Below are 24,487 nucleotides of genomic sequence, written 5' to 3'. Positions count from 1 at the left end.
GGGGGGTGGGGGGGGGGGGGGGACGGGGGACAGGGACGACTGTATTTTAAAAAAAATAGGCCATCAACAACTGCTTCTATACTTCAATTTTTGGTCACATTTGAAACCATTTTGGGTGGTACTTAGATGAAAATAGTAATTCTAAAAAGTCATTTGCTCTACATTTATGGGCAGTTAGATTATGATACATTCCCACTTACAGTAAATTCTGAATTCTTCACTGAATATTCTGAGGGAGGTTGTATTGTTTTCTTTTAAATTAGCTATCTGAGATAATGTTTTGGAGATTTGTGATTCTTGAGCATAATTCTCCCACTATATAATAAACACTGTTCTTAAAGCCTTATGACTAGAATATGTGTATTTAAACACTACATTCTATGGACCTTTATTTCTTTTAACAAATCATAAAGCAACAGCTTCATCTAATTGATATAAAAATCCAGTAATTACGAGAAGCCGAGCTAGAATTACCAATATGGAGTATATCTTTTATTCAATGGCCTTTTCTGTAGGGTGCTAATGAACCAAGTCCCAGGCCCAAAATATAGGATTAATAGAAGCATCTAAATCTAGACTAGCACAAATCAGACACGTACTTATCCATCTGCACATAGCTATGCACATTAGCCCACAGGGGTAAATCTTTGCTTTTCAAAATTAAAAAAACTCAAGGTTTTGCCCATCTGGTCTCAAATTTACCTGTCCTGCAATCAAAATGAAAGCTCTTCGCAAGCATTCAACTGCTTTGAGTTTATTTAGGTTTTCACAAAAAGAAACAAACTAAGTCAAGGCTGTCTTTAATATTTTCATTATGGGTACGGTAGCATAATGGTTATATCACTGGACTAGTAATTCAGTGGTCTAGACTAACGATCTGGAGAAATTAGTTCAAATACCACCACAGCAGCTGGGAAATTTAAATTCAGTTCATTAAATAAATCTGGAATAAAAAGCTAGCATCAGTAATGGTGAGCATGAACCTACCGGATTGTCATAAAAACTCATCCGGTTCACTATTTAGGGAAGAAAATCTGCCAGCCTGGCCTATATGTGACTCCAGACAGCAATGTGGTTGACTCTTTAACTAGCAAGTCACTCAGTTTGCTCACCACTCACTGCCTTCTCAAGGACAATTAGGGATGGCAATAGATACTGGCTTTGCCAGCCACGCTCACATCCAATGAAAAAAAAACACTTCAATTAGTCATGTAAATTTACTGTCTCCTGATATTTCCATCATCATCATTTTGGAATACTGAGAGGCCCTTATTTGGAAGCAGGGCCAGAATTATAACCAGTAAGTAAAACCTTAAATGATAACTTCAAAGTACTCAGGCATATTGTTTGGTTTATTTCATTGAACGGGGTGAACTACAGCTAATTTAAAAACATGAAAATGAATAATAAAAACAGAAAAATCAAGTTACTTATAGAAACATAGAAAATAGGTGCAGGAGTAGGCCATTTGGCCCTTTGAGCCTGCACCACCATTCAATAAGATCATGGCTGATCATTCCCTCAGTACCCCTTTCCTGCTTTCTCTCCATATCCCTTTAGCCGTAAGGGCCATATCTAACTCCCTCTTGAATATATCCAATGAACTGGCATCAACAACTCTCTGCGGTACAGAATTCCACAGGTTAGCAACTCTCTGAGTGAAGAAGTTTCTCCTCATCTCAGTCCTAAATGCCTTACCCCTTATCCTTAGACTGTGTCCCCTGCTTCTGGACTTCCCCATCATCGGGAACATTCTTCTTGCATCTAACCCGTCAGAACTTTATATGTTTCTATGCGATCCCCTCTTATCCTTATAAACTCCAGTGAATACAGGCCCAGTCGATCCAGTCTCTCCTCATATGTCAGTCCTGCCATCCCGGGAATCAGTCTGGTGAACCTTCGCTGCACTCCCTCAATAGCAAGAACTTCCTTCCTCACATTAGGAGACCAAAACTGAACACAATATTCCAGGTGAGGCCTCACTAAGGCCCTGTACAACTGTAGTAAGACAACCCTGCTCCTATACTGAAATCCCCTAGCTATGAAGGCCAACATACCATTTGCCTTCTTCACCATCTGCTGTACCTGCATGCCAACTTTCAATGACTGATGTACCATGACACCCAGGTCTCGTTGCACCTCCCCTTTTTTCAAATCTGCCACCATTCAGATAATATTCTGCCTTTGTGTTTTTGCCACCAAAGTAGATAATCTCACATTTATCCACATTATACTGCATCTGCCATGCATTTGCCCACTCACCTAACCTGTCCAAGTCACCCTGCAGCCTTTTAGCGTCCTCCTCACAGCTCACACCGCCACCCAGCTTAGTGTCATCTGCAAACTTGGAGATATTACACTCAATTCCCTCATCCAAATCATTAATGTATATTGTAAATAGCTGGGGTCCCAGCACTGAGCCCTGCATCACCCCACTAGTCACTGCCTGCCATTCTGATAAGGACCCGTTTATCTCAAAATTCTGCCAGTCCTCAGGTTTGCTGCCTCTACTTAAGAACGTAATAGTTCATGTCCAATCCAGCCTAGTCTGAATGGAGAATAGGGTCATATAGAAAATGAGTTTTGGCTATCTTAAACCAGCTCCTGGTTGGAAAGGGCCCTTGGCAGATACCACAACAATTTCATTCGCAGATCGTGGCATTTTACACTGAAATCTCAGGGACAACACTAATTACTTACCCAGTTGGTTCTTCATGCTCATGAGGACAGAGTTCATTTGGGCTTTCGAAGCATACAGCTTGCCCACGGCCTTTCTTGACCGGACAATTTCTTTAGCTAATATAGTGCACACATCCTTTTGGCCCTTCTTCGCAGCATCTTTCACAGACCTCTTGACTTTTTCCTCTTCTCTTTGAATATCTAACAAAGAGATAGGGAAGGGGAGGGGGAAAAGAGCATTAAGAAAGGAACATATAGTGCCTTCTCACATTTCCCAGGATGCCTTAACTGGTTCCACATTCAACAAATTACCCTGAAGCGCAGTCATTGCTGCTGTACGGTGAACCTGGCAGACATTTTGCGCACAAGTCCCATAAATAAGAAAAGAGATGAATATCCACTTTTGACGGTGTTCCTTGAGGGAGGAATGTTGGCCAGAACATTAGCAGAACTCGCTGTTCTTTGAATAGCGTCATGGAATTGTTAGCAGCCACCTGAACATTCTAACGGGTTTGACAGCACTGCCAAGTAAGCAGGACTCCCTTAGTGCTATAGTGTATTGCTACCCTAGATTATAAACTAAAATCCTGGAGCGAGACTTAAACACAGAACCTTCTGACTCAGGAAAATGCTAGCATGTCTTAATGTTGCCATTTTCACAGCTTAGTCACCGATAACTTGTAAGGCTTAATGAGACCAAAAATGTTTTGTTTGTTTCTTTTAAAGAACTTGCAAAAAATTAAGTTACGAGCGCAGAAAGAATATGAAAAACTGGCCAAAGGGCACGAAGAAGTGGTGTGCGACCTCAGATTGAAGCAGAGCTTATCCTGACCACACATGGGCACTTCCAACAAGGGTCACTGGACAACAATCAGGAGTAGAAATCTTGTATCATTGTTTGCCTCTAGCTAACCAGAGACACCGAGACGAATTGCATTAGCCCTACCATCACCCTGGCTGAGATTAGCTAACTCAGTACAAGCCAGAGAATGAACCGGTGACCTTTCCGATCTGTATGGCTTGGGTAATGGGGAAGCCATTTATATCATTTTCTTTTTTTAAATCTAAGAATTTTGAATACAGACTGACTTGGTTGCTCTAAGGATTGTGTGGTGATCGATGGATGACTCAATTATCCCTAAACTAGGCCGGTCTCTCAACAAACAAAGATAGCTGATAGAGGGTTTTCAGGATTTCCTATTGTTATTGACTCACACCGGGAATCATGAACTATTGCTAAGTCACTGAATCATAGAATCAGAAGTTTACAGCACGGAAGGAGGCCATTTTGGCCCATCGTGTCCGTGCTGACTAACAAGAGCCTAATACCACTTTTCAGTTCTAGTGCAGGTTACGGCACTTCAAGTGCACATCCAAGTACTTTTTAAATGTGGTGAGGGTTTCATACTATACCACACTTTCAGGCAGTGAGTTCCAGACCCCTACAACGCTCTGGATAAAGAAATTGCCCCTCAAATCCCCTCTAAAGCTTCTACCAATTACTTTAAATTTATGCCCCCTGATTGTTGACCCCTCTCTGCTAAGGAAAATAGGCCCTTTCTATTATATCTAGGCCCCTCATAATTTTATACACCTCAATGAGGTCTCCCCTCAGCCTCCTCTGTTCCAAGGAAAACAAACCCAGCCTATCCAATCTGTCCTCATAGCTAAGATTCTCCACTCCCGGCAACATCCTTGTAAATGTCCTCTGCACCCTCTCCAGTGCAATCACATCCTTCCTGCAATGCAGTGACCAGAACTGCACGCAGTACTCCAGCTGTGGCCTAACCAGTATTTTATACAGTTCAAGCATAACACCCCTGCTCTTGTATTCTATACCTCGGCCAATAAAGACAAGCATTCCATATGCCTTCTTAACCACCTTATCCACCTGGCCTGCTACTTTCGGGAGCTGTGGTCATGCACTCCAAGGTCCCTTTGTTCCTCTACACTGCTCAGTGTCCTACCATTTAATGTGTATTCCCTTTCCTTGTTAGCCTTTCCCAAATGCAATACCTCACGCTTCTCCGGATTAAATTCCATTTGCCATGGTTCTGCCCACCTGATCAGTTGATTGATATCCCTGCAGTCCGCAGCTTTCTTCTTCATTATCAACCACACAGCCGATTTTAGTATCATCTGCAAACTTCTTAATCATACCCCCAACATTCAAGTCTAGATCATTGATGTATACCACAAAAAGCAAGGGACCTAGTACTGAGCCCTGCAGAACCGCATTGGAAATATCCTTCCAGTCACAAAAACACCCATCAACCATCACCCTTTGCTTCCTGCCTCTGAGCCAATTTTGGATCCAACTTGCCACTTTGCCCTGGATCCCATGGGCTTTTACTTTCATGACCAATCTGCCATGTGGGACCTTATCAAAAATGTTGCTAAAATCAATATACACTACATCATACGCACTGCCCTCATTGACCCTCCTGATTACCTCCTCGAAAAATTCAATCAAATAAGCCAGTCATGACCTTCCCTTAACAAATCCGTGCTGACTATCCTTGATTAATCCGTGCCTTTCTAAGTGAAGATTTATCCTGTCCTTCAGGATTTTTTCCAATAATTTTTCCACCAGCGAGGTTAGGCTGACTGGCCTGTAATTACTTGGTCTATCCCTTTCTCCCTTCTTAAACAAAGGTACCACATTAGCAGTCCTCCAATCCTCTGGCACCACACCTGAAGCCAGAAAGGATTGGAAAATGATGGTCAAAACCTCTGCTATTTCCTCTTTTGGTTTGCTTAACAGCCTGGGATACATTTCATCCGGGCCTGGGGGTTTATCCACTTTCAAAGCTGCTGAATCCCGTAATACCTCCTCTCTCACTATGTTTATTTCATCTAATATTTCACACTCCGCCTCCTCGATTGCAGTGTCCAATGCCTCAGGATTCTAAAGCTCTCCCTCCTGCACCATCTCTCCAGCCATGCATTCATCTGCTCTATCCTCCTATTTCTGTACTCACTAGCTCGTGACACCGGGAGTAATCCGGAGATTACTACCTTTGAGGTCCTGCTTTTTAATCTCTCTCCTAGCTCCCTAAACTCTGCCTGCAGGACCTCATCCCTCTTTCTACCCATGTCATTGGTACAGATATGGACCACAGCACCTGGCTTTTCACCCTCTCCCCCAGAATGCCATGCAACTGCTCGGTGACATCCTTGACACTGGCACCAGGGAGGCAACATACCATCCTGGAGTCACGTCTGCGGCTGCAGAAACGCCTATCTACTCCCGACTATCAAATCCCTTACCACAATACCTCTTCCATTCTTCTTCCTCCCTCCGTGCAGCTGAGCCACCCGTGGTGCCGTGGATTTGGCTCTGGCTGCACTCCCCAGAGGCACTCAGAAGAGAATACCGGTTGGAGAGCGAGATGGACTTGGGTGACTCCTGGTCTTCCTTTGTTATGGCTTTCCATATTTATCACGTGTATCTGTTTGATGCTTTTTATTTAAATGCAGAATGGGATACCCAATTTATAAGAACAAAGTACGGAGTAAGGAATGGTTAAATAGTCCATCCAGCAACAACATTTATCTCCCCGCCCCACCTTATTAAATATAAGGAATAAATAGCTTGTGAATGTTATGCTAATATCAAGACTTTTGCACAGTACCTCCCAAACCCGCAACCTCTGCCACCCAGAAGAACAAGGACAGCAGGCACATTGGAACACCATCACCTGCAAGTTCCCCTCCAAGTCACACACCATCCTGACTTGGAAATATATTGCCGTTCCTTCATCGTCGGTGGGTCAAAATCCTGGAACTCCCATCACTAACAGCACTGTGGGAATACCTTCACCACATGGACTACAGCAGTTCAAGAAGGCGGCTCACCTTCTCAAGGACAATTAGGGATGGAAAATAAATGCTGGCCTTGCCAGTAACGCCCACATCCCGTGAATGAATAAAAAAAAGTTTATTCTAATTATAGAAATCGAAGAGAAATGAAGCCAGTGGCACTGTTCTTTCAGACAGCATTTTGTCACCAGTCTTGATCATTACATTTGCACTAGGGGGGGGAAAACAAACTGTAGTTAAGCCTATACAGTTTAATGTTTATATAATGCCCAGTTCATCACCTAAAATTGCTCCCAACATAACCAAAGCTCAGAAGGACAAAGTTATACTCTATTTGTATTGCTGGGAAATTAACATCTGGATTTATATTATGAAATATCGTAGGCTCAACCGTTACATTTTACTAAAAGACTGCTGACAAATTCGGTGAGAAATCCTACAGCCCCTTACACGGGCTACTGCACACAACGTTTAACTGAGCTACGTAACAGAAAAATAAAACCTTTATTTACCTCGGATTTGTCTGTCAATCACTCTCATTTCCTTCCTTATTTTTGTTGACCATTCTGAGACCTAATGAAAACCAAATTGTAACAATATTAAAATCAAATAACATTTATTTTGTGTGTTGCACTAATGGCTGCAGAAATGCCACCTTCACCTGTGCACGGAAACAGACAGATATGTTTCAGAACTCCTACCATTGAAAGGATCCTCTAGGAATGAGTGACTGTAACATGGTTGAATTTCAAATTCAGTTGGAGGGTGAGAAAGTCGGCTCTGAAACCAGGGTCCTAAACATAAATAAAGGAGACTTCAAAAGGTACGAGGGCAGAGTTGGCTAAAGTGGACTGGGAAAATAGACTAAAGTATGGGACGGTCGATGAGCAGTGGCAGACATTTAGAGATATTTCATAACTCGCAACAAAAATATATCAAATATATCCCAATGAGAAGGAAAGACTGTAAGAGAAGAGATAACCATCCATGGCTAACTAAGGAAATAAGGGATGGTATCAAATTGAAAACAAGGGCATACAATGTGGCCAAGACTAGTGGGAGGCCGGAGGATTGGGAAATTTTTAAAAGCCAGCAGAGAACTAAAAAAATGATAGAGAGGGAAGATAGATGATGAAAGTAAACTAGCACTAAATATAAAAACAGATAGTAAGGGTTTCTACAGGTACATAAAAAGGAAAAAAAGAATAGCTAAAGTAAATGTTGGTGCCCTAGAGGATGAGGATGGAGAATTAATAATGAAGAACAGGGAAGTGGCAGAGACGTTGAACAAATATTTTGTGTTGGTCTTCACGGTAGAAGACACTAAAACATCCCAATAGTGGATAATCAAGAGGCTATAGGGAGGAAGGAACTTATGTAATCACTAATGAAATAATACTCGGTAAAATAATGGGACCCATGGCTTACATCCTAGGGTCTTAAGAGAAGTGGCTGCAGAGATAGTGGATGCATTGGTTTTAATCTACCAAAATTCCCTGGAGTCTGGGACGGTCCCAACGGATTGGAAAACCACAAATGTAACGCCCCTATTTTAAAAAGGAGGCAGACAAAAAGCAGGAAACTATAGACCAGTTAGCCTAACATCTGTCGTTGGGAAAATGCTGGAGTCCATTATTAAGGAAGCAGTGGTGGGACATTTGGAAAAGCATAATTCAATCAAGCAGAGTCAGCATGGTTTTATGAAAGGGAAATCAGGTTTGACAAATTTTCTGGAGTTCTTTTGAGGTGTTAGGAGCAGGGTGGATAAGGGGGAATCAGTGGATGTTGTGTATTTGGATTTCCAGAAGGCATTCGATAAGGTGCCACATAAAAGGTTACTGCACAAGATAAAAGTTCACGGGATTAGCATGGATAGAGGATTGGTTAACTGACAGAAAAGAGAGAGTTGGGATAAATGGGTCATTTTCCGGTTGGCAAACAGTAACTAGTGGGGTGCCACAGGGATCAGTGCTGGGTCCTCAACTATTTACAATCTATATTAATGACCTGAATGAAGGGACCGAGTGTAACGTAGCCAAGTTTTCTGATGATACAAAGATGGGAGAGAATTCAAATTGTGAGCAGCACACAAAAAATCTGCAAAGGGATATAGATAGGCTAAGTGAGTGGGCAAACATTTGGCAGATGGAGTATAATGTGGGAAAATGTGAGGTTATCCACTTTGGCAGAAATAATAGAAAAGCAAATTAAAATTTAAATGGAGAAAAATTGCAAAGTGCTGCTGCAGTACAGAGGGACCTGGGGTTCCTTGTGCATGAAACACAAACAGTATGCAGGTCCAGCAAGTAATCAGGAAGGCAAATGGAATGTTGGCCTTTATTGCAAGGGGGATAGAGTATAAAAGCAGAGAAGTCCTGCTACAACTGTACAGGGTATTAGTAAGGCCACACCTGGAGTACTGCGTACAGTTTTGGTCTCCGTATTTTAGGAAGGATATACTTGCATTGGAGGCTGTTCAGAAAAGGTTCACTAGGTTGATTCCGGAGATGAGGGTTGACTTATGAAGATAGGTTGAGTAGGTTGGGCCTATACACATTCGAGTTCAGAAGAATGAGAGGTGATCTTATTAAAACAGATAAGTTAATGAGGGGGCTCGACAAGGTGAATGCAGGGAGGATATTTCCACTCACAGGGGAAACTAAAACGAGGGGACATATTCTGAGAATAAGGGGTTGCCCATTTAAACTGAGATGAGGAGAAATTTCTTCTCTCAGAGGGTTGTGGGTCTATGGAATTTTCTGCCCCAGAGAGCTGTGGAGGCTGGGTCATTGAATATACTTAAGGTGCAGATAGATTTTTGAGAAATAAGGGAGTAAAGGGTTATGGGGAGCGGGCAGGGAAGTGGAGCTGAGTCCATGATAAGATTAGCCATCATCATCATCATCTTAGGCAGTCCCTCGAAATCAAGGAAGACTTGCTTCCACTCTTAAAATGAATTCTTAGGGGCTGAACAGTCCAATACGAGAACCAGTCTCTGTCACAGGTGGGACAGATAGTCGTTGAGGGAAGGGGTGGGTGGGACTGGTTTGCCACACACTCTTTCCGCTGCCTGCGCTTGTTTTCTGCATGCTCTCGGCATTGAGACTCGAGGTGCTCAGCGCCCAGCCGGATGCGCTTCTTCCACTTAGGGCGGTCTTTGGCCAGGGGCTCCCATGTGTCAGTGGGGATGTTGCACTTTATCAGGGAGGCTTTGAGGGTGTCCTTGCAACGTTTCCTCTGCCCACCTTTGGCTCGTTTGCCGTGAGAGTTCCGAGTAGAGCGCTTGCTTTGGGAGTCTTGTGTCTGGCATGCGAACTATGTGGCCTGCCCAGCAGAGCTGATCAAGTGTGGTCAGTGCTTCAATGCTGGGGATGTTGGCCTGGTCAAGGACGCTAATGTTGGTGCGTCTGTCTCCCACGGTATTTGTAAGATCAGCCATAATCTTATTGAATGGCAGAGCAGGCTCGAGGGGCCAAATGGCCTACTCCTGCTCCTATTTCTTATGTTCTTATGATCTTAAACAATACTTATGGGAGGTGAAGAGTAATGTTCCATTAATGGAAGCACAGGTATGTTCAGCATACTGCTATCGCTGGCGTCTTAGCATTTCATTCACGACTTTAAGAATTTAGATTTTTCCAATTTATTTTATTGCTATTCCAAGGCCTTGTAAAAGCCTACTGTTAGAAACAGAGAAATCTCCAGCGCAGAAGGAGGCCATTTCAGCCCATCGTGTCTGCGCCAGCCGACAAAGAGCCACACATAGAAATTAGATGCAGGAGTAGGCCATTTGGCCCTTCGAGCCTGCACCGCCATTCAATGAGTTCATGGCTGAACATGCAACTTCAGTACCCCATTCCTGCTTTCTCACCATACCCCTTGAGCCCCCTAGTAGTAAGGACTACATCTAACTCCTTTTTGAATATATTTAGTGAATTGGCCTCAACATCTTTCTGTGGTAGAGAATTCCACAGGTTCACCACTCTCTGGGTGAAGAAGTTTCTCCTCATCTCGGTCCGAAATGGCTTACCCCTTATTCTTAGACTGTGACCCCTGGTTCTGGACTTCCCCAACATTCTTCCTGCATCTAACCTGTCTAAATCCGTCAGAATTTTAAACGTTTCTATGAGATCCCCTCTCATTCTTCTGAACTCCAGTGAATACAAGCCCAATTGATTCAGTCTTTCTTGATATGTCAGTCCCGCCATCCCGGGAATCAGTCTGGTGAACCTTCACTGCACTCCCTCAATAGCAAGAATGTCCTTCCTCAAGTTATGAGACCAGGTGTGGCCTCACCAAGGCCCTGTACAACTGCAGTAACACTTCCCTGCCACTGTACTCAAATCCCCTTGCTATGAAGGCCAACATGCCATTTGCTTTCTTAACCGCCTGCATGCCAACCTTCAATGACTGGTGCACCATGACACCCAGGTCTCATTCTACTTCCCCATTTCCTAATCTGTCGCCATTCAGATAATAGTCTGTTTCTCTGTTTTTACCACCAAAATGGATAACCTCACATTTATCCACATTATACTTCATCTGCCATGCATTTGCGCACTCACCTAACCTATCCAAGTCACTCTGCAGCCTCATAGTATCCTCCTCGCAGCTCACACTGCCACCCAACTTAGTGTCATCCGCAAATTTGGAGATACTACATTTAATCCCCTCGTCTAAATCATTAATGTACAATGTAAACAGCTGGGGCCCAAGCACAGAACCTTGCGGTACCCATTCTGAGAAGTACCCATTTACTCCTACCCTTTGCTTCCTGTCTGCCAACCAGTTCTCAATCCACGTCAGAACACTACCACCAATCCCATGTGCTTTAACTTTGCACATTAATCTCTTGTGTGGGACCTTGTCGAAAGCCTTCTGAAAGTCCAAATACACCACATCAACTGGTTCTCCCTTGTCCACTCTACTGGAAACATCCTCAAAAAATTCCAGAAGATTTGTCAAGCATGATTTCCCTTTCACAAATCCATGCTGACTTGGACCCATCATGGCACCTCTTTCCAAATGCGCTGCTATGACATCCTTAATAATTGATTCCATCATTTTACCCACTACCGATGTCAGGCTGACCGGTCTATAATTCCGTTTTCTCTTTCCCTCCTTTTTTAAAAAGTGGGGTGACATTGGCTACCCTCCACTCCATAGGAACTGATCCAGAGTCGAATGAATGTTGGAAAATGACCATCAATGCATCCGCTATTTCCAAGGCCACCTCCTTAAGTACTCTGGGATGCAGACCATCAGGCCCTGGGGAATTATCGGCCTTCAATCCCATCAATTTCCCCAACACAATTTCCTGACTAATAAGGATTTCCCTCAGTTCCTCCTTCTTACTAGACCATCTGACACCTTTTATATCTGGAAGGTTGTTTGTGTCCTCCTTAGTGAATACCGAACCAAAGTACTTGTTCAATTGGTCTGCCATTTCCTTGTTCCCAGTTATGACTTCCCCTGATTCTGACTGCAGGGGACCTACGTTTGTCTTTACTAACTGTCATGTATCTTACATTATTTTTATATATAAAAAAAAAACTGTATCCCAACATGCTATACATGACTGTAATAAAATATGACCTGTAACCACCAGCATACCTTACCACCGGGGGTGCACTTGCAAAAGACAGGTAAAGAAGCACAGGTCTCAGGCAAGTGCAGAATTCCAGAGCGGTGAAATAAAAGGTGCAGGTCCAGAGTGACCTTGAATTCACTACATGCCTCGTGTGAATCTGTACTGAGGGGACAGGACTTTACAGTGGCGACGGGTTACGGGATTACAGAATCCACAGAATGGCGAACAACGGATCAGATGAAAAGTACAATGCGGGAGACAATTGGGAGGACTTTATAGAAAGGCTCCAGCAAAGCTTTGTAACCAAAGACTGGTTAGGCGACGATACGGCAGACAAGAGAAGAGCCCATCTCTTGACCAACTGTGGCTCAAAAACATATATTTTAATGAAGGATCTGTTGGCACCCGAGAAACCAGCAAGCAAGTCGTTTGAAAAATTGAGCACACTGGTAAGAGACCACCTGAAGCCAGCGAGCAGCCTACACATGGCCAGACACAGGTTCTACAACTACAGACGCTGTGTGGGCCAGAGCATACCCGACTTCGTGGCGGAACTTCGGAGGTTGGCTAGTTTATGTGAGTTCTCCAATGAACTGAGGAGAGAAATGCTGAGAGATTTTTTCATTGAAGGAATAGGCCACGCAGGCATATTCCGAAAGCTCATAGAGACCAAGAACCTGACCTTAGAGGCAGCAGCACTGGTTGCACAGACATTCTTGGTAGGGGAAGAAGAAACGATGTTGATTTACAATGCAGGTACGACAACTAACGAAATAATGGAACAAGGAGTTCACAGCATTAGAAAAGCTGCTACCCCCACACACAGACAAAACCGAGAGAACAGGCTTTCGACAGCAGGCAGTGGCAACAGAAGCCAACAAGGGCCACAGCCGTTCACACCTCATCAACCCACAATGCGAGAAATCAACTACAAACGGAGAGAAGCTCAAGAGAGATCAGCCAGACGCAGCTCATTCTTTGCAAGTAGTCTGTGCTGGAGGTGTGGGGGTGGGCACTCGTCAAGGGAATGTCGATTTCAGCAGGCTGTTTGCAGGAACTGTGAATATCCAGGGCATTTGGCAAAAAAACGGCAGCTCGGCTGGTAAACTAATCGGATGGGTCGGAAAGCGGACCAGAAGACGGTTGGGACACTACCCGGGACACCGATGTAGAGCGGGTCAACACGATCAATGGCCGCTGCTCCTATGACAGGACGCCTCCTATAATGATGAGGGTCCTACTCAACGGGATGTCTGTCAACATGGAGCTGGATACGGGAGCGAGTCAATCTCTCATGGGCGCTCAACAATTTGAGCAACTGTGGCCGCATAAAAGAGACAGACCAAAACTCAAGGGTCGACACCAAACTAAGGACCTATACCAAAGAAATCGTACCAGTCCTCGGCAGCGCCATGCTCTCTGTCACACACAAAGGGACAGTGAACCGACTTCCCCTGTGAATTGTCCCCGGAGACCCCCCAGCACTGCTGGGGAGAAGCTGGCTGGCAAAACTAAACTGGAAATGGGATGATGTCCATGCCATGTCATTAGAGGAACGGACCTCCTGCTCAACAGTTATAAAGCGATTTGAACATCTCTTTCAGCCAGGTGTGGCCATTTTCAAAGGGGTCAAAGTCAAAATCTACATCACACAGGATGCTAGACCGGTCCATCATAAGGCCAGAGCTGTACCCTATGTGATAAGGGCAAAGATTGAACACGAACTAGACAGGCTTCTGCGGGAAGGCATTATATCACCTGTGGAATTTAGCGACTGGGCAAGTCCCATTGTCCCAGTCATGAAGCCTGATGGATCCGTACGAATCTGCGGGAACTACAAATCTACCATAAACAGAGTCTCCCTACAGGACCAGTACCCGCTGCCCAGAGCGAAGGACTTATTTGCCACATTGGCTGGAGGTAAACTTTTCTCAAAATTAGACCTCACATCTGCGTATATGACGCAAGAATTGACCGAGGAATCCAAGCTACTCACCACCATCAACACACATCGAGGCCTTTTCCATGTACAATCGATGCCCATTTGGCATCAGGTCGGCAGCTGCCATATTCCAGCGCAACATGGAGAGTCTGCTCAAGTCCATCCCAGGGACGGTTGTATTTCAAGACGACATACTTATCACGGGCAGGGACACCGACTCCCATCTCCGTAATTTGGAGGAAGTACTAAAGCGGTTGGATCGGGTAAGCCTACGAGTCAAGAAATCCAAGTGCCTGTTTCTCGCACCCGAGGTTGAATTTTTGGGCAGAAGGATTGCCGCTGATGGAATCCGCCCAACAGAGTCCAAAACAGAAGCAATTCGCCTGGCACCCAGGCCCCGGAATGTCTCAGAACTGCGCGCCTTTCTCGGGCTACTCAATTACTTTGGGAACTTTATGCACGCTGCTGGAGCCTCTCCATGTGCTACTCAGGAAGGGATGCGATTGGTTTTGGGGGGGGGGGGAGGTGGGGGGGGGATCGCCCAGGAACGCGCCTTCAATAAGACACGCAACCTTCTGTGTTCCAACAGTGTTTTGACTTTCTTTGACCCAGGTAAAAAGCTAGTTCTCACATGAGATGCGTCAACATATGGGGTCGGGTGCGTTTTGCAACAGGTCAATAGTGCGGGCAAATTACAACCCATAGCTTATGCCTCCAGGTCACTTTCGCGGGCGGAGCGCGGGTACGGAATGGTAGAGAAGGAGGCACTCGCGTGCGTGTACGGTGTCAAAAAGATGCACCAATACCTTTTCGGGGCCAAGTTTGTGTTAGAAACCGACCACAATCCCCTCACCTCCCTCCTATCCGAGAGCAAGGCAATAATCGCCAACGCCTCGGCGCGAATTCAACGGTGGGCACTCATGCTGGCGTCCTACGACTATACCATAAGGCACAAACCAGGCACAGACAACTGTGCCGACGCGCTCAGCAGGCTATCCCTGGCGACCACGGAAGGGTCTGACGAACAGGACTGTGAGATCGTCATGGCAATCAATGCCTTTGAGTCCACAGGTTCGCCCATGACGGCTCGCCAAATCAGAGCCTGGACAGCCAGCGACCCCACGTTATCCTTCGTAAAAAGATGTGTCCTAACCGGTGACTGGGCAGAGGCTCGCAATGCCTGCCCCGAGGAATTAAAACCCTTTCACAGGCGCATGCATGAGCTATCACTACAAGCAGACTGCCTGATGTGGGGCAGCCGAGTAGTCATGCCTCTGTGAGGCAGAGAGGCATTTGTCCGGGAGCTCCACCGCGAGCACCCGGGGATCGTTCTCACGTCTGGTGGCCTAGTATTGACGCAGACTTGGAGCTCTGCGTCCGAAGGTGCACCATTTGTGCCCAACTCAGCAATGCCCCCAGGGAGGCTCCACTGAGCCCCTGGCCTACCAAACCGTGGTCGCGGGTGCATGTAGGCTATGCGGGCCCATTCATGGGCAAAATGTTCCTCGTAGTTGTAGATGCATTTTCAAAGTGGATCGAATGCACCATTTTAAACTCGAGCACAACATCCACCACTGTGGAGAGCCTCGCAACCATGTTTGCAACGCACGGAATCCCTGACATATTGGTCAGTGACAATGATCCGTGCTTCACCAGCACAGAATTCCAAGACTTTATAATTGACCACGGCATAAATCACGTCAAGACGGCACCGTTCAAGCCGGCCTCCAACGGCCAGGCGGAGAGAGCAGTGCAAATCATTAAGCAAAGCATGCTTAAAATCCACGGTCCCACGCTGCAGGGTCGCCTGTCGCGACTGTTGTTGGCATACAGATCTCGTCCGCACTCACTGATTGGGATTCCCCCCCAGCGCAACTGTTGATGAAAAGGACTTTAAAAACAAGGCTCTCATTAATTCTCCCAGACATGCACGAAATCGTTGAGGCAAAGCGTCGTAAGCTGACTGAGTACCATGCCAGAAATTCGAGGGGGAGATGGAATGAGATAGGGGACAAAGTGTTTGTACTAAACTATGGCAGGTGTCCCAAATGGCTTGCAGGGACAGTAGCGGGCAAGGAAGGGAAACAGGCTACTGGTAGTACAAATGGACAATGGCAAAACCTGCCGGAGGCATGTAGACCAAGTCAAAAGCAGATTTACCAACATTACTGCGGAACCAGAGGCAGACTACAATGTGGAACTCGCACCACACCTGGTGGGCAGACAGAGGGAACAACCTGCGGAAAGGGCAATCCCAACAGACAGCCCAGGTGAGTCAACAACAATCACACCAATCGAAACAGACAGCCCAGGCGAGATACCAGCAACCACACCCAAAGAAAAACAGACACCAAGGTAAACAACTAAACCACAAGTAAGACTCTCCACGCGAGAGCGTAGACCACCTGAGAGACTGAACCTATAAAGACAATAAGACCTTGGGGGAGGGTGATGTCATGTATCTTACATTATTATGAGAATGTGTAAAAGGGTTGCGAAAGTGCTAGATGGCTAGAGAAGATGACAAAAGGATGGAGATAGGGAATCACGGGAAAATAGCTAAAGAAATGGTCAAGATGCAGACAACTGCAGAATCAACAGAAAAAAAAGGGGTTACCAAGAGTTGAAGTTGAGGTTAGACACAGGTCATGAGAAAGCCCAAGGCAGCACAAAGAAAGAAAGCAATTCTAGATAGGAAGGGAAAAGTAATAGCTTCTACTGATAAGGAGGAAGAGAAACTAATTGGGTTCTTTACTGATAAGGGAAGACAGTGTAGCAAAGCTATAACTAACCGACCTGACACCAGCCCTAATTGAGAGACTTTCTTGCCTGCCATTGGACGTACTCGGGGGGGGGGGGGGGGGGGGGGGGGGAAGCAGAAAGGGAATGGATAGACTAAGTGCTAATCAAATGTGTTCTGTTTTGAAAATGTATATCTACTATGCTTTTCGCGCTGAAAAGGGGCTTGTCCAGGGGAAGGTAAACAGGCTCTGATTGAGAGTGTCCCTTTGTCTTGACAAGTCCCGGCCGGAGAATCTTCAATAAAGGTCTTTTACAGAAAAGGCAAGAGGTGTTCGCGTGTCTGTGTATTCGCTGAAACAGATTGAGGGAAAAAGAATCCGTATTAACAATTATATATAACTGTATCCCAACATGCTATACATGACTGTAATAAGATATGACCTGTAACCACCAGCATACCTTACCACTGGGGGTGCACTTGCAAGAGACAGGTATATAAGCACAGGTCTCAGGCAAGTGCAGGATTCCAGAGTGGTGAAATAAAACGTGCAGGTCCAGAGTGACCTTGACTTCACTACATGCCTCGTGTGAATCTGTACTGAGGGGACAGGACTTTACACTCACCTTTTTCTCTTTGCATATCTATTGAAGCTTTTGCAGTCCATTTTAATGTTCCCTGCAAGCTTCCTCTTGTACTCTATTTTCCCTGCCCTAATCAAACCCTTTGTCCTCCTCTGCTGAGTTCTAAATTTCTCCCCGTCCCCGGGTTCGCTGCTATTTCTGGCCAATTTGTATGCCACTTCCTTGGCTTTAATACTATCCCCGATTTCCCTTGATAGCCACAGTTGAGCCACCTTCCCTTTTTTATTTTTACGCCAGACAGGGATGTACAATTGTTGTAGTTCATCCATGCGGTCTCTAAATGTCTGCCATTGCCCATCCACAGTCAACCCCTTAAGTATCATTCGCCAATCTATCCTAGCCAATTCACACCTCATACCTTCAAAGTTACCCTTCTTTAAGTTCTGGACCATGGTCTCTGAATTAACTGTTTCATTCTCCATCCTAATGTAGAATTCCACCAAATTATGGTCACTCTTCCCAAGGGGCCTTGCACAACAAGATTGATAATTAATCCTCTCTCATTACACAACATCCAGTCTAAGATGGCTTCCCCCCTATTTGGTTCCTCGACATATTGGTCTAGAAAACCATCCCTTATGCACTCCAGGAAATCCTTCTCCACCGTATTGTTTCCAGTTTGGTTAGCCCAATCTATATGCATATTAAAGTCACCCATGATAACTGCTGCACCTTTATTGCATGCACCCCTAATTTCCTGTTTGATGCCCTCCCCAACATCACTACTACTGTTTGGAGGTCTGTACACAATTCCCACTAGCGTTTTCTGCCCTTTGGTATTCCGTAGCTCCACCCATACCGATTCCACATCATCCAAGCTAATGTCTTTCCTTACAATTGCATTAATTTCCTCTTTAACCAGCAACGCCACCCCGCCTCCTTTTCCTTTCTGTCTATCCTTCCTAAATGTTGAATACCCTTGGATGTTGAGTTCTCAGCCTTGGTCACCTTGGAGCCATGTCTCCGTGATGCCAACCACATCGTATCCATTAACTGCTATCTGCACAGTTAGTTCGTCCACCTTATTCCGAATACTCCTCGCATTGAGGCACAGAGCCTTCAGGCTTGCCTTTTTAACGCACGTAGACCCTTTAGAATTTTGCTGCAAAGTGGCCCTTTATGTTTTTTGCTTTGGGGTTTCTCTGCCCTCCACTTTTACTCATCTCCTTTCTGTCTTTTGCTTCTGTCTCAATTTTGTTTCCCTCTGTCTCCCTGCATTGGTTCCCATCCCCCTGCCATATTAGTTTAACTCCTCCGCAACAGCACTAGCAAACACTCCTCCTTGGACATTGGTTCCGGTCCTGCCCAGGTGCAGACCATCTGGTTTGTACTGGTCCCACCTCCCCAGAACTGGTTCCAATGCCCCATGAATTTGAATCCCTCCCTGCTGCACCACTGCTCAAGCCATGTATTCATCTGAGCTATCCTGCGATTCCTACTCTGACTAGCACGTGGCACTGGTAGCAATCCTGAGATTACTACTTTTGAGGTCCTACTGTTTAAATTTAGCTCCTAGCTCCTTAAATTCGTCTCGTAGGACCTCATACCTTTTTTTATCTATATCGTTGGTACCAATGTGCACCACGACAACTGGCTGGTCACCCTCACTTTTCAGAATGTCCTGCACCCGCTCCGAGACATCCTTGACCCTTGCACCAGGGAGGCAACATACCATCCTGGAGTCTCGGTTGCGGCCGCAGAAACGCCTACCTATTCCCCTTACAATTGAATCCCCTATCATTATCGCTCTCCCACTCTTTTTTTCTGCCCTCCTGTGCAGCAGAGCCAGCCACGGTGCCATGAACTTGGCTGCTGCTGCTCCCCCCTGCAGTCTATGACTTTCCTCTTCATTATCAACCACACAGCCAATTTTAGTGTCATCTGCAAACTTCTTAATCAAATCTATATTCAAATCTCGATCATTGATGTTTACCACAAAAAGCAAGGGAGCCAGTACTGAGACCTGCAGAACCCCACTGGAAACATCCTTCCAGTCACAAAAACATCCATCAACCATTACCCTTTGCTTCCTACCTCTAAGCCAATTTTGGATCCAAGTTGCCACTTTGCCCTGGATCCCATGGACTTTAACCTTCGTGACCAGTCTATCATGTGGGACCTTATCAAAAGCTTTGCGAAAGTCCATATACACTACATCGTACGCACTACCCTCATCGACCCTCCTGGTTACCTCCTCAAAAAATTCAATCAGGTTAGTCAAATACGATCTTCCCTTAACAAATCCATGCTGACTGTCCCTAATTAATCCTTGCCTTTCTAAATGTAGATTTATCCTGTCTTTCAGGATTTTTTTCCAATAATTTTCCCTCCACGGCGGTTAGGCTGACAGGCCTGTAATTACTTCACCTATCCCTTTCTCCCTTCTTAAACAAGGGTACCACATTAGCAGTCCTCCAATCCTCCAGCACCATGCCAAAATCCAAAGAGGACTGGAAAATGATAGTCAAGGCCTCTGCTATTTCCACTTTACTTCGCTCAACAGCCTGGGATGCATTTCATCCGAACCTGGGGACTTATCTATTTTCAAAGCTGCTAGACCCCTTAATACTGCCTCTCTCATTGTTTATTTCATCCAGAATTTCACACTCCTCCTCAATATCTGCACTGCCCCTTTCCTTTGTGAAAACAGCCACAAAGTATTCATGAAGAACTATACCAACATCTTCCGCCTCCACACAAAGGTTACCCTCATAGTCTCTAATAGGTCTAACCCTTTCTTTAGTTATCCACATGCTCTTAATATATTTATAGAACATCTTTGGGTTTTCCTTAATATTACTTGCCAAGAATTTTTCATGCTCTCTTTTAGCATTCCTAATATCCTTTTTAATTGTACCTATGAACTTTCTATATTCCTCCAAAGATTCTACAGTATTTAGCCGTCGGTATATGACATAAGCTTCCCTTTTTTTCTTTTATCCTCCTCTGTAAGTCCCTGGACATCCAGGGGGTTCTAGAATTGTTATCACTGCCCTTTTTCTTTAAGGCTACATGTTTGGCCTGAGCCGTCCGGATCTCCTCCTTGAATGCCTCCCACTGTTCCGACACTGATTTTCGCACAAGTTGCTGTTCCTAGGCCAGTGTGGCCAAATCACTCCTCAACTTAGCAAAGTTAGCTTTTCCCCAATTTGAGACTTTTATTCCTGGTCTATCCTTGTCCTTATCCATAACTAACTTAAAATCTGATTGAATTATGGTCACTGGCACCCAAGTGCTTTCCCTTCCACCTGCCCAGCTTCATTCCCCAAAACTAAATCCAAAACCGCCCCCTCTCGTGTTGGGCTTGTTACATACTGACTAAAAAAGTTCTCTTGAATGCATTTTAAGAATTCCGCACCCTCTATACCCTTCACACTATATTTGTCCCAATCAATTTAGGATAGTTAAAATCCCCTACTATTACTGCCCTATGGTTTTTGGACTTCACAGAAATTTGCCAACATATTTATTCCTCTATCTCCCTCACACCGTTTTGGGGTCAATAATAAACACCCAGCAGTGTGATCATCCCTTTTTTTATTTTTCAATTCAACCCATATGGCCTCATTTAATGATCGCTCTAACATATCATCCCTCCTCACAGCTGTAATAGTTTCTTTAATCAATACTGCAACCCCAACCCCTTTTTACCACCGCCCGCACACCCCCGTCTTGTCTAAAAATCCTGTAACCAGGAATATTGAACTGCCAAACCTGCCCCTCTTTCAGCCATGTCTCTGTAATGGCTATAATGTCATACTCCCAAGTGTCTACCTGTGCTCTTGACTCTTATTCGCTATAGTCCTTGCATTGAAGTATATACCATTTAACACAGGAAGACCTCCTTGATTACTACTTACTAACCCTAGTTTCCTCTGTCTTACAGATTTACTTTCTAAATTCTTGCTATCCAATTTCAGTTTTACTTCCTTCCCTATTGAATTTGTTCTTGGGTTCCCATCCCCCTGCCATGCTTGTTTAAACTCTCCCCAACAGCACTAGCAAAACTCCCCGCAAGGATATTGGTCCCGGCGCTGTTGAGGTGCAACCCGTCCGGTTTGTACAGGTCCCATCTCCCCAGAAGCGGTCCCAATGCCTGAGGAATTTAAAGCCCTCCCTCCTACACCAACTCTCCAGCCACGCCTTCATCCGCTCTATCCTTCTATTCTTATACTCATCAGCACGTGGCACCGGTAGTAACACAGAGATTACTACCTTTGAGGTCCTCCCCTTTAATTTTTCTCTTAGCTCCCTAAATTCTGCCTGTAGGACCTAATCCCTCTTTCTACCTATGTCATTGGTCCCAGTGGGACCACGATCTCTAGCTGTTTACCCTCTCCCCCCAAAATACCCTGCGTCCACTCTGACATCCTTGACTCCGGCACCATACCATTCTAGAGCCATGTCTATGGCCGCAGAAATGCCTCTCTATTCCCCTAACTATTGAATCCCCTACCACTACAGCTCTTTTATTCTTCATCCTTCCCCACTGTGCAGCTGAGCCACCTTGGACTTGGCTCTGGCTGCACTCCCCGGAGTGAGTGGGTCAGGATGATTTCTGCTCGGACTTTCCCTCCGTGAGCAAACAGCTGGCCTCTGTTCAGGACCGCATATCAATAACACAACTGAAATACAGTACTTGATGGGAAGAATCTTGTGTGAAAAGTCCCATCCTAGCAATACTCAGTAAAGCAATGCAAATGCACTATGAAAATACAGTTTTTCCTAATGTTGAAAGCTATGAAAGGCAATCAGGAGATGTAGTCAAACAAAATTTGAAATCACTTGTACCACTGGTTGTATTATTAAAACACCATTCAAAATTTTAGGCTTGAGGAAAATTCTGGATTTGGGAGGTTTCGCTTGGAGCCCTTTGTGACTGCATGTCATAAAACAGGTTTACTAAAACAAGTTAGGCAGAAAGAACTTGCATTCATATAGCGGACATCCAAAAATGCTCGAGAGACAATGAAGTAATATAGGGAAATGCAGCAGTCAATTTGCACACAGCAAGATCCCACAGAGAGATAAATGACCAGATAATGATGTTTTACTACGTTAAATGTGCTATACAAATGCAAGTTGCTGTTAAGAGTGCTGTTAAACACCAGCGGCACATCAGAGCCATAAAAGGCGAGCAGCGAGCAGCCCCTGGAACTGCATGGTGGCATACCACTTCAGGGAACAGCGCGAGCTGGTGCACGAGGGCGACGGCAGTGAAGAGGGAGATTGGATTGGATGTCACCATAATCCAGATCGGTGGTTGGAGTGTGGGCAGGTGCAGCAGGAGCGGCGAGGTCGGGCGAAGGAGCAGTGAGAGATTGTTGATTGACGTGGAAAGGCGAGAGTTCGGGTCCCAGCAGAGGCGAGGGTCCAGTCCACACTGCGATGTGTGCGCGCACTAGGTCCGTGCAGCAGAGCAGTTCTCCAGTCGTCTTGGTTAATCCTTGCCACTGGACCAAGACCTAGCTCTGTCAAACCCGTGTGGTGGCTGGTGTGCAACGGCCACCACACATTGAAAAAATCTACGCACAGGCATCTTCCACTCTTCAATATGTAGTCCAGGACCTGGAATATCAGGTCCTTCATTGAAACACTTGTGAAGGGATCGCCTAAGAAGGTGGTTGAGGATAAATAATGACTATAACTAATGAGAATCTGTTGGTTTTGACAAAAGCTGAAATTTACATCTCAAAGGTTATTAATATGTACCCACTGATAGTTCAACTGTCTCCTACTGTCCAACTCCTCCAAGACACTTTCATAAATACACAGGTAATCCCCAAAGGTTATAGAGCATTGACAAGGTGGATGCAGAGAGGATGTTTCTACTGATGGGGGAGATGAGAACTAGAATAAGGGGAGCGCCCATTTAAAACAGAGATGAGGAGAAATTTATTCTCTGAGGGTTGTAAATCTGTAGAATTCACTGCCTCAGAGAGCTGTGGAAGCTGGGACATTGAATACATTTAAGACAGAAATAGACAGTTTATTGAACGATAAGGGGTTATGGGGAGCGGGCAGGTAAGTGGAGCTGAGTCCATGATCAGATCAGCCATGATCTTATTGAGTGCCGGAGCAGGCTCGAGGGGCCGTACGGCCTACTCCTGTTCCTTTTTCTTATGTTCTTATTTACGATGGAAAGTCATAAGGTATGATTTATATTCCACAAGTAGATTGAATGAGTCAGTAATGGTGGCAATAGCTGAATCACTACATCTACATATGCCAAGTATTCAATGAAAATCTTGTTTCTTTAATGTTTGTCTCTCTGGCAAGTCTAGCCAACAATTACCATTTCTTCCCTATATGATTAGTCCTTTTTTCATATACATCTATTAATGTCTTTGGTCAATCTCCTGTGAACTCACCTTGCCTCCCTTATTTCCTTCAGTGAGCTGGGTATCTAATACAGATGAAAACCCGCCATAATGTTTAAGAGTCTCCAAGCCAAGCTTCTAAGATATTCAGGGATGGAGGTGGGGAACACAGCTGATTTATACAAGTCCAGAGAGCTTATGTGCAGGTTAGCAAGAGTAAAAGCTTCGGGACCACCAAGTGTATTCAAGAGTATTGTTGGGGTCTAACTAACCGAAACCATGCCGGATACCAGTACAGAGCAGTGCTAAGCTTCCCCCTGCGTGTCCAGTCAGTTACTGGTTAAGTCACTGGTCTGCAGGGTTCTCTGAAATAGTTAGGAAAGAATCCCATATTCCAGTGATAGCTCCATTCCTCCAGGCCCCATTAATGAGCGAAGCTGGCTAGTCAATCAATGTGCCTTGGATGACATGACATCCAAGCAGCTTTATTTATTCATCTTTCATCTTAAAGATATTTCTCCTCAACATCTATTAACTCTCCATAAAATCCAAGTGTATCCAAGACACGAGCTCCAGCACCTTTAACATAAGAACATAAGAATTAGGAACAGGAGTAGGCCATCTAGCCCCTCGAGCCTGCTCCGCCATTCAACAAGATCATGGCTGATCTGGCCGTGGACTCAGCTCCACTTAACCGCCCGCTCCTCATAACCCTTAATTCCCTTATTGGTGAAAAATCTATCTATCTGT

The 24,487-nt window shown here is 45.1% G+C and overlaps 1 protein-coding gene across 2 annotated transcripts in view; it reads right to left on the bottom strand.

The window, feature by feature from the left end:
- Positions 1-24,487, bottom strand: part of LOC139236670 (charged multivesicular body protein 3) — a 173,051-nt gene that overhangs the window by 7,014 nt on the left and 141,550 nt on the right. For both annotated transcript variants that reach the window (XM_070866848.1, XM_070866847.1), the window contains 2 exons: positions 7,014-7,074; positions 2,701-2,880 (listed from right to left, as the gene is read on the bottom strand). In XM_070866848.1, coding sequence (XP_070722949.1) covers positions 2,701-2,880; positions 7,014-7,074 — 241 coding nt within the window. The remainder of the gene's footprint in view (positions 1-2,700; positions 2,881-7,013; positions 7,075-24,487) is intronic.

The sequence above is a fragment of the Pristiophorus japonicus genome, chromosome 2, assembly GCF_044704955.1.
Source record: "Pristiophorus japonicus isolate sPriJap1 chromosome 2, sPriJap1.hap1, whole genome shotgun sequence".
Taxonomy (NCBI): Eukaryota; Metazoa; Chordata; class Chondrichthyes; family Pristiophoridae; genus Pristiophorus; species Pristiophorus japonicus.
The sequence above is the reverse complement of the archived record's forward strand: the minus strand, read 5'-3'. Positions and strand labels throughout refer to the sequence as shown.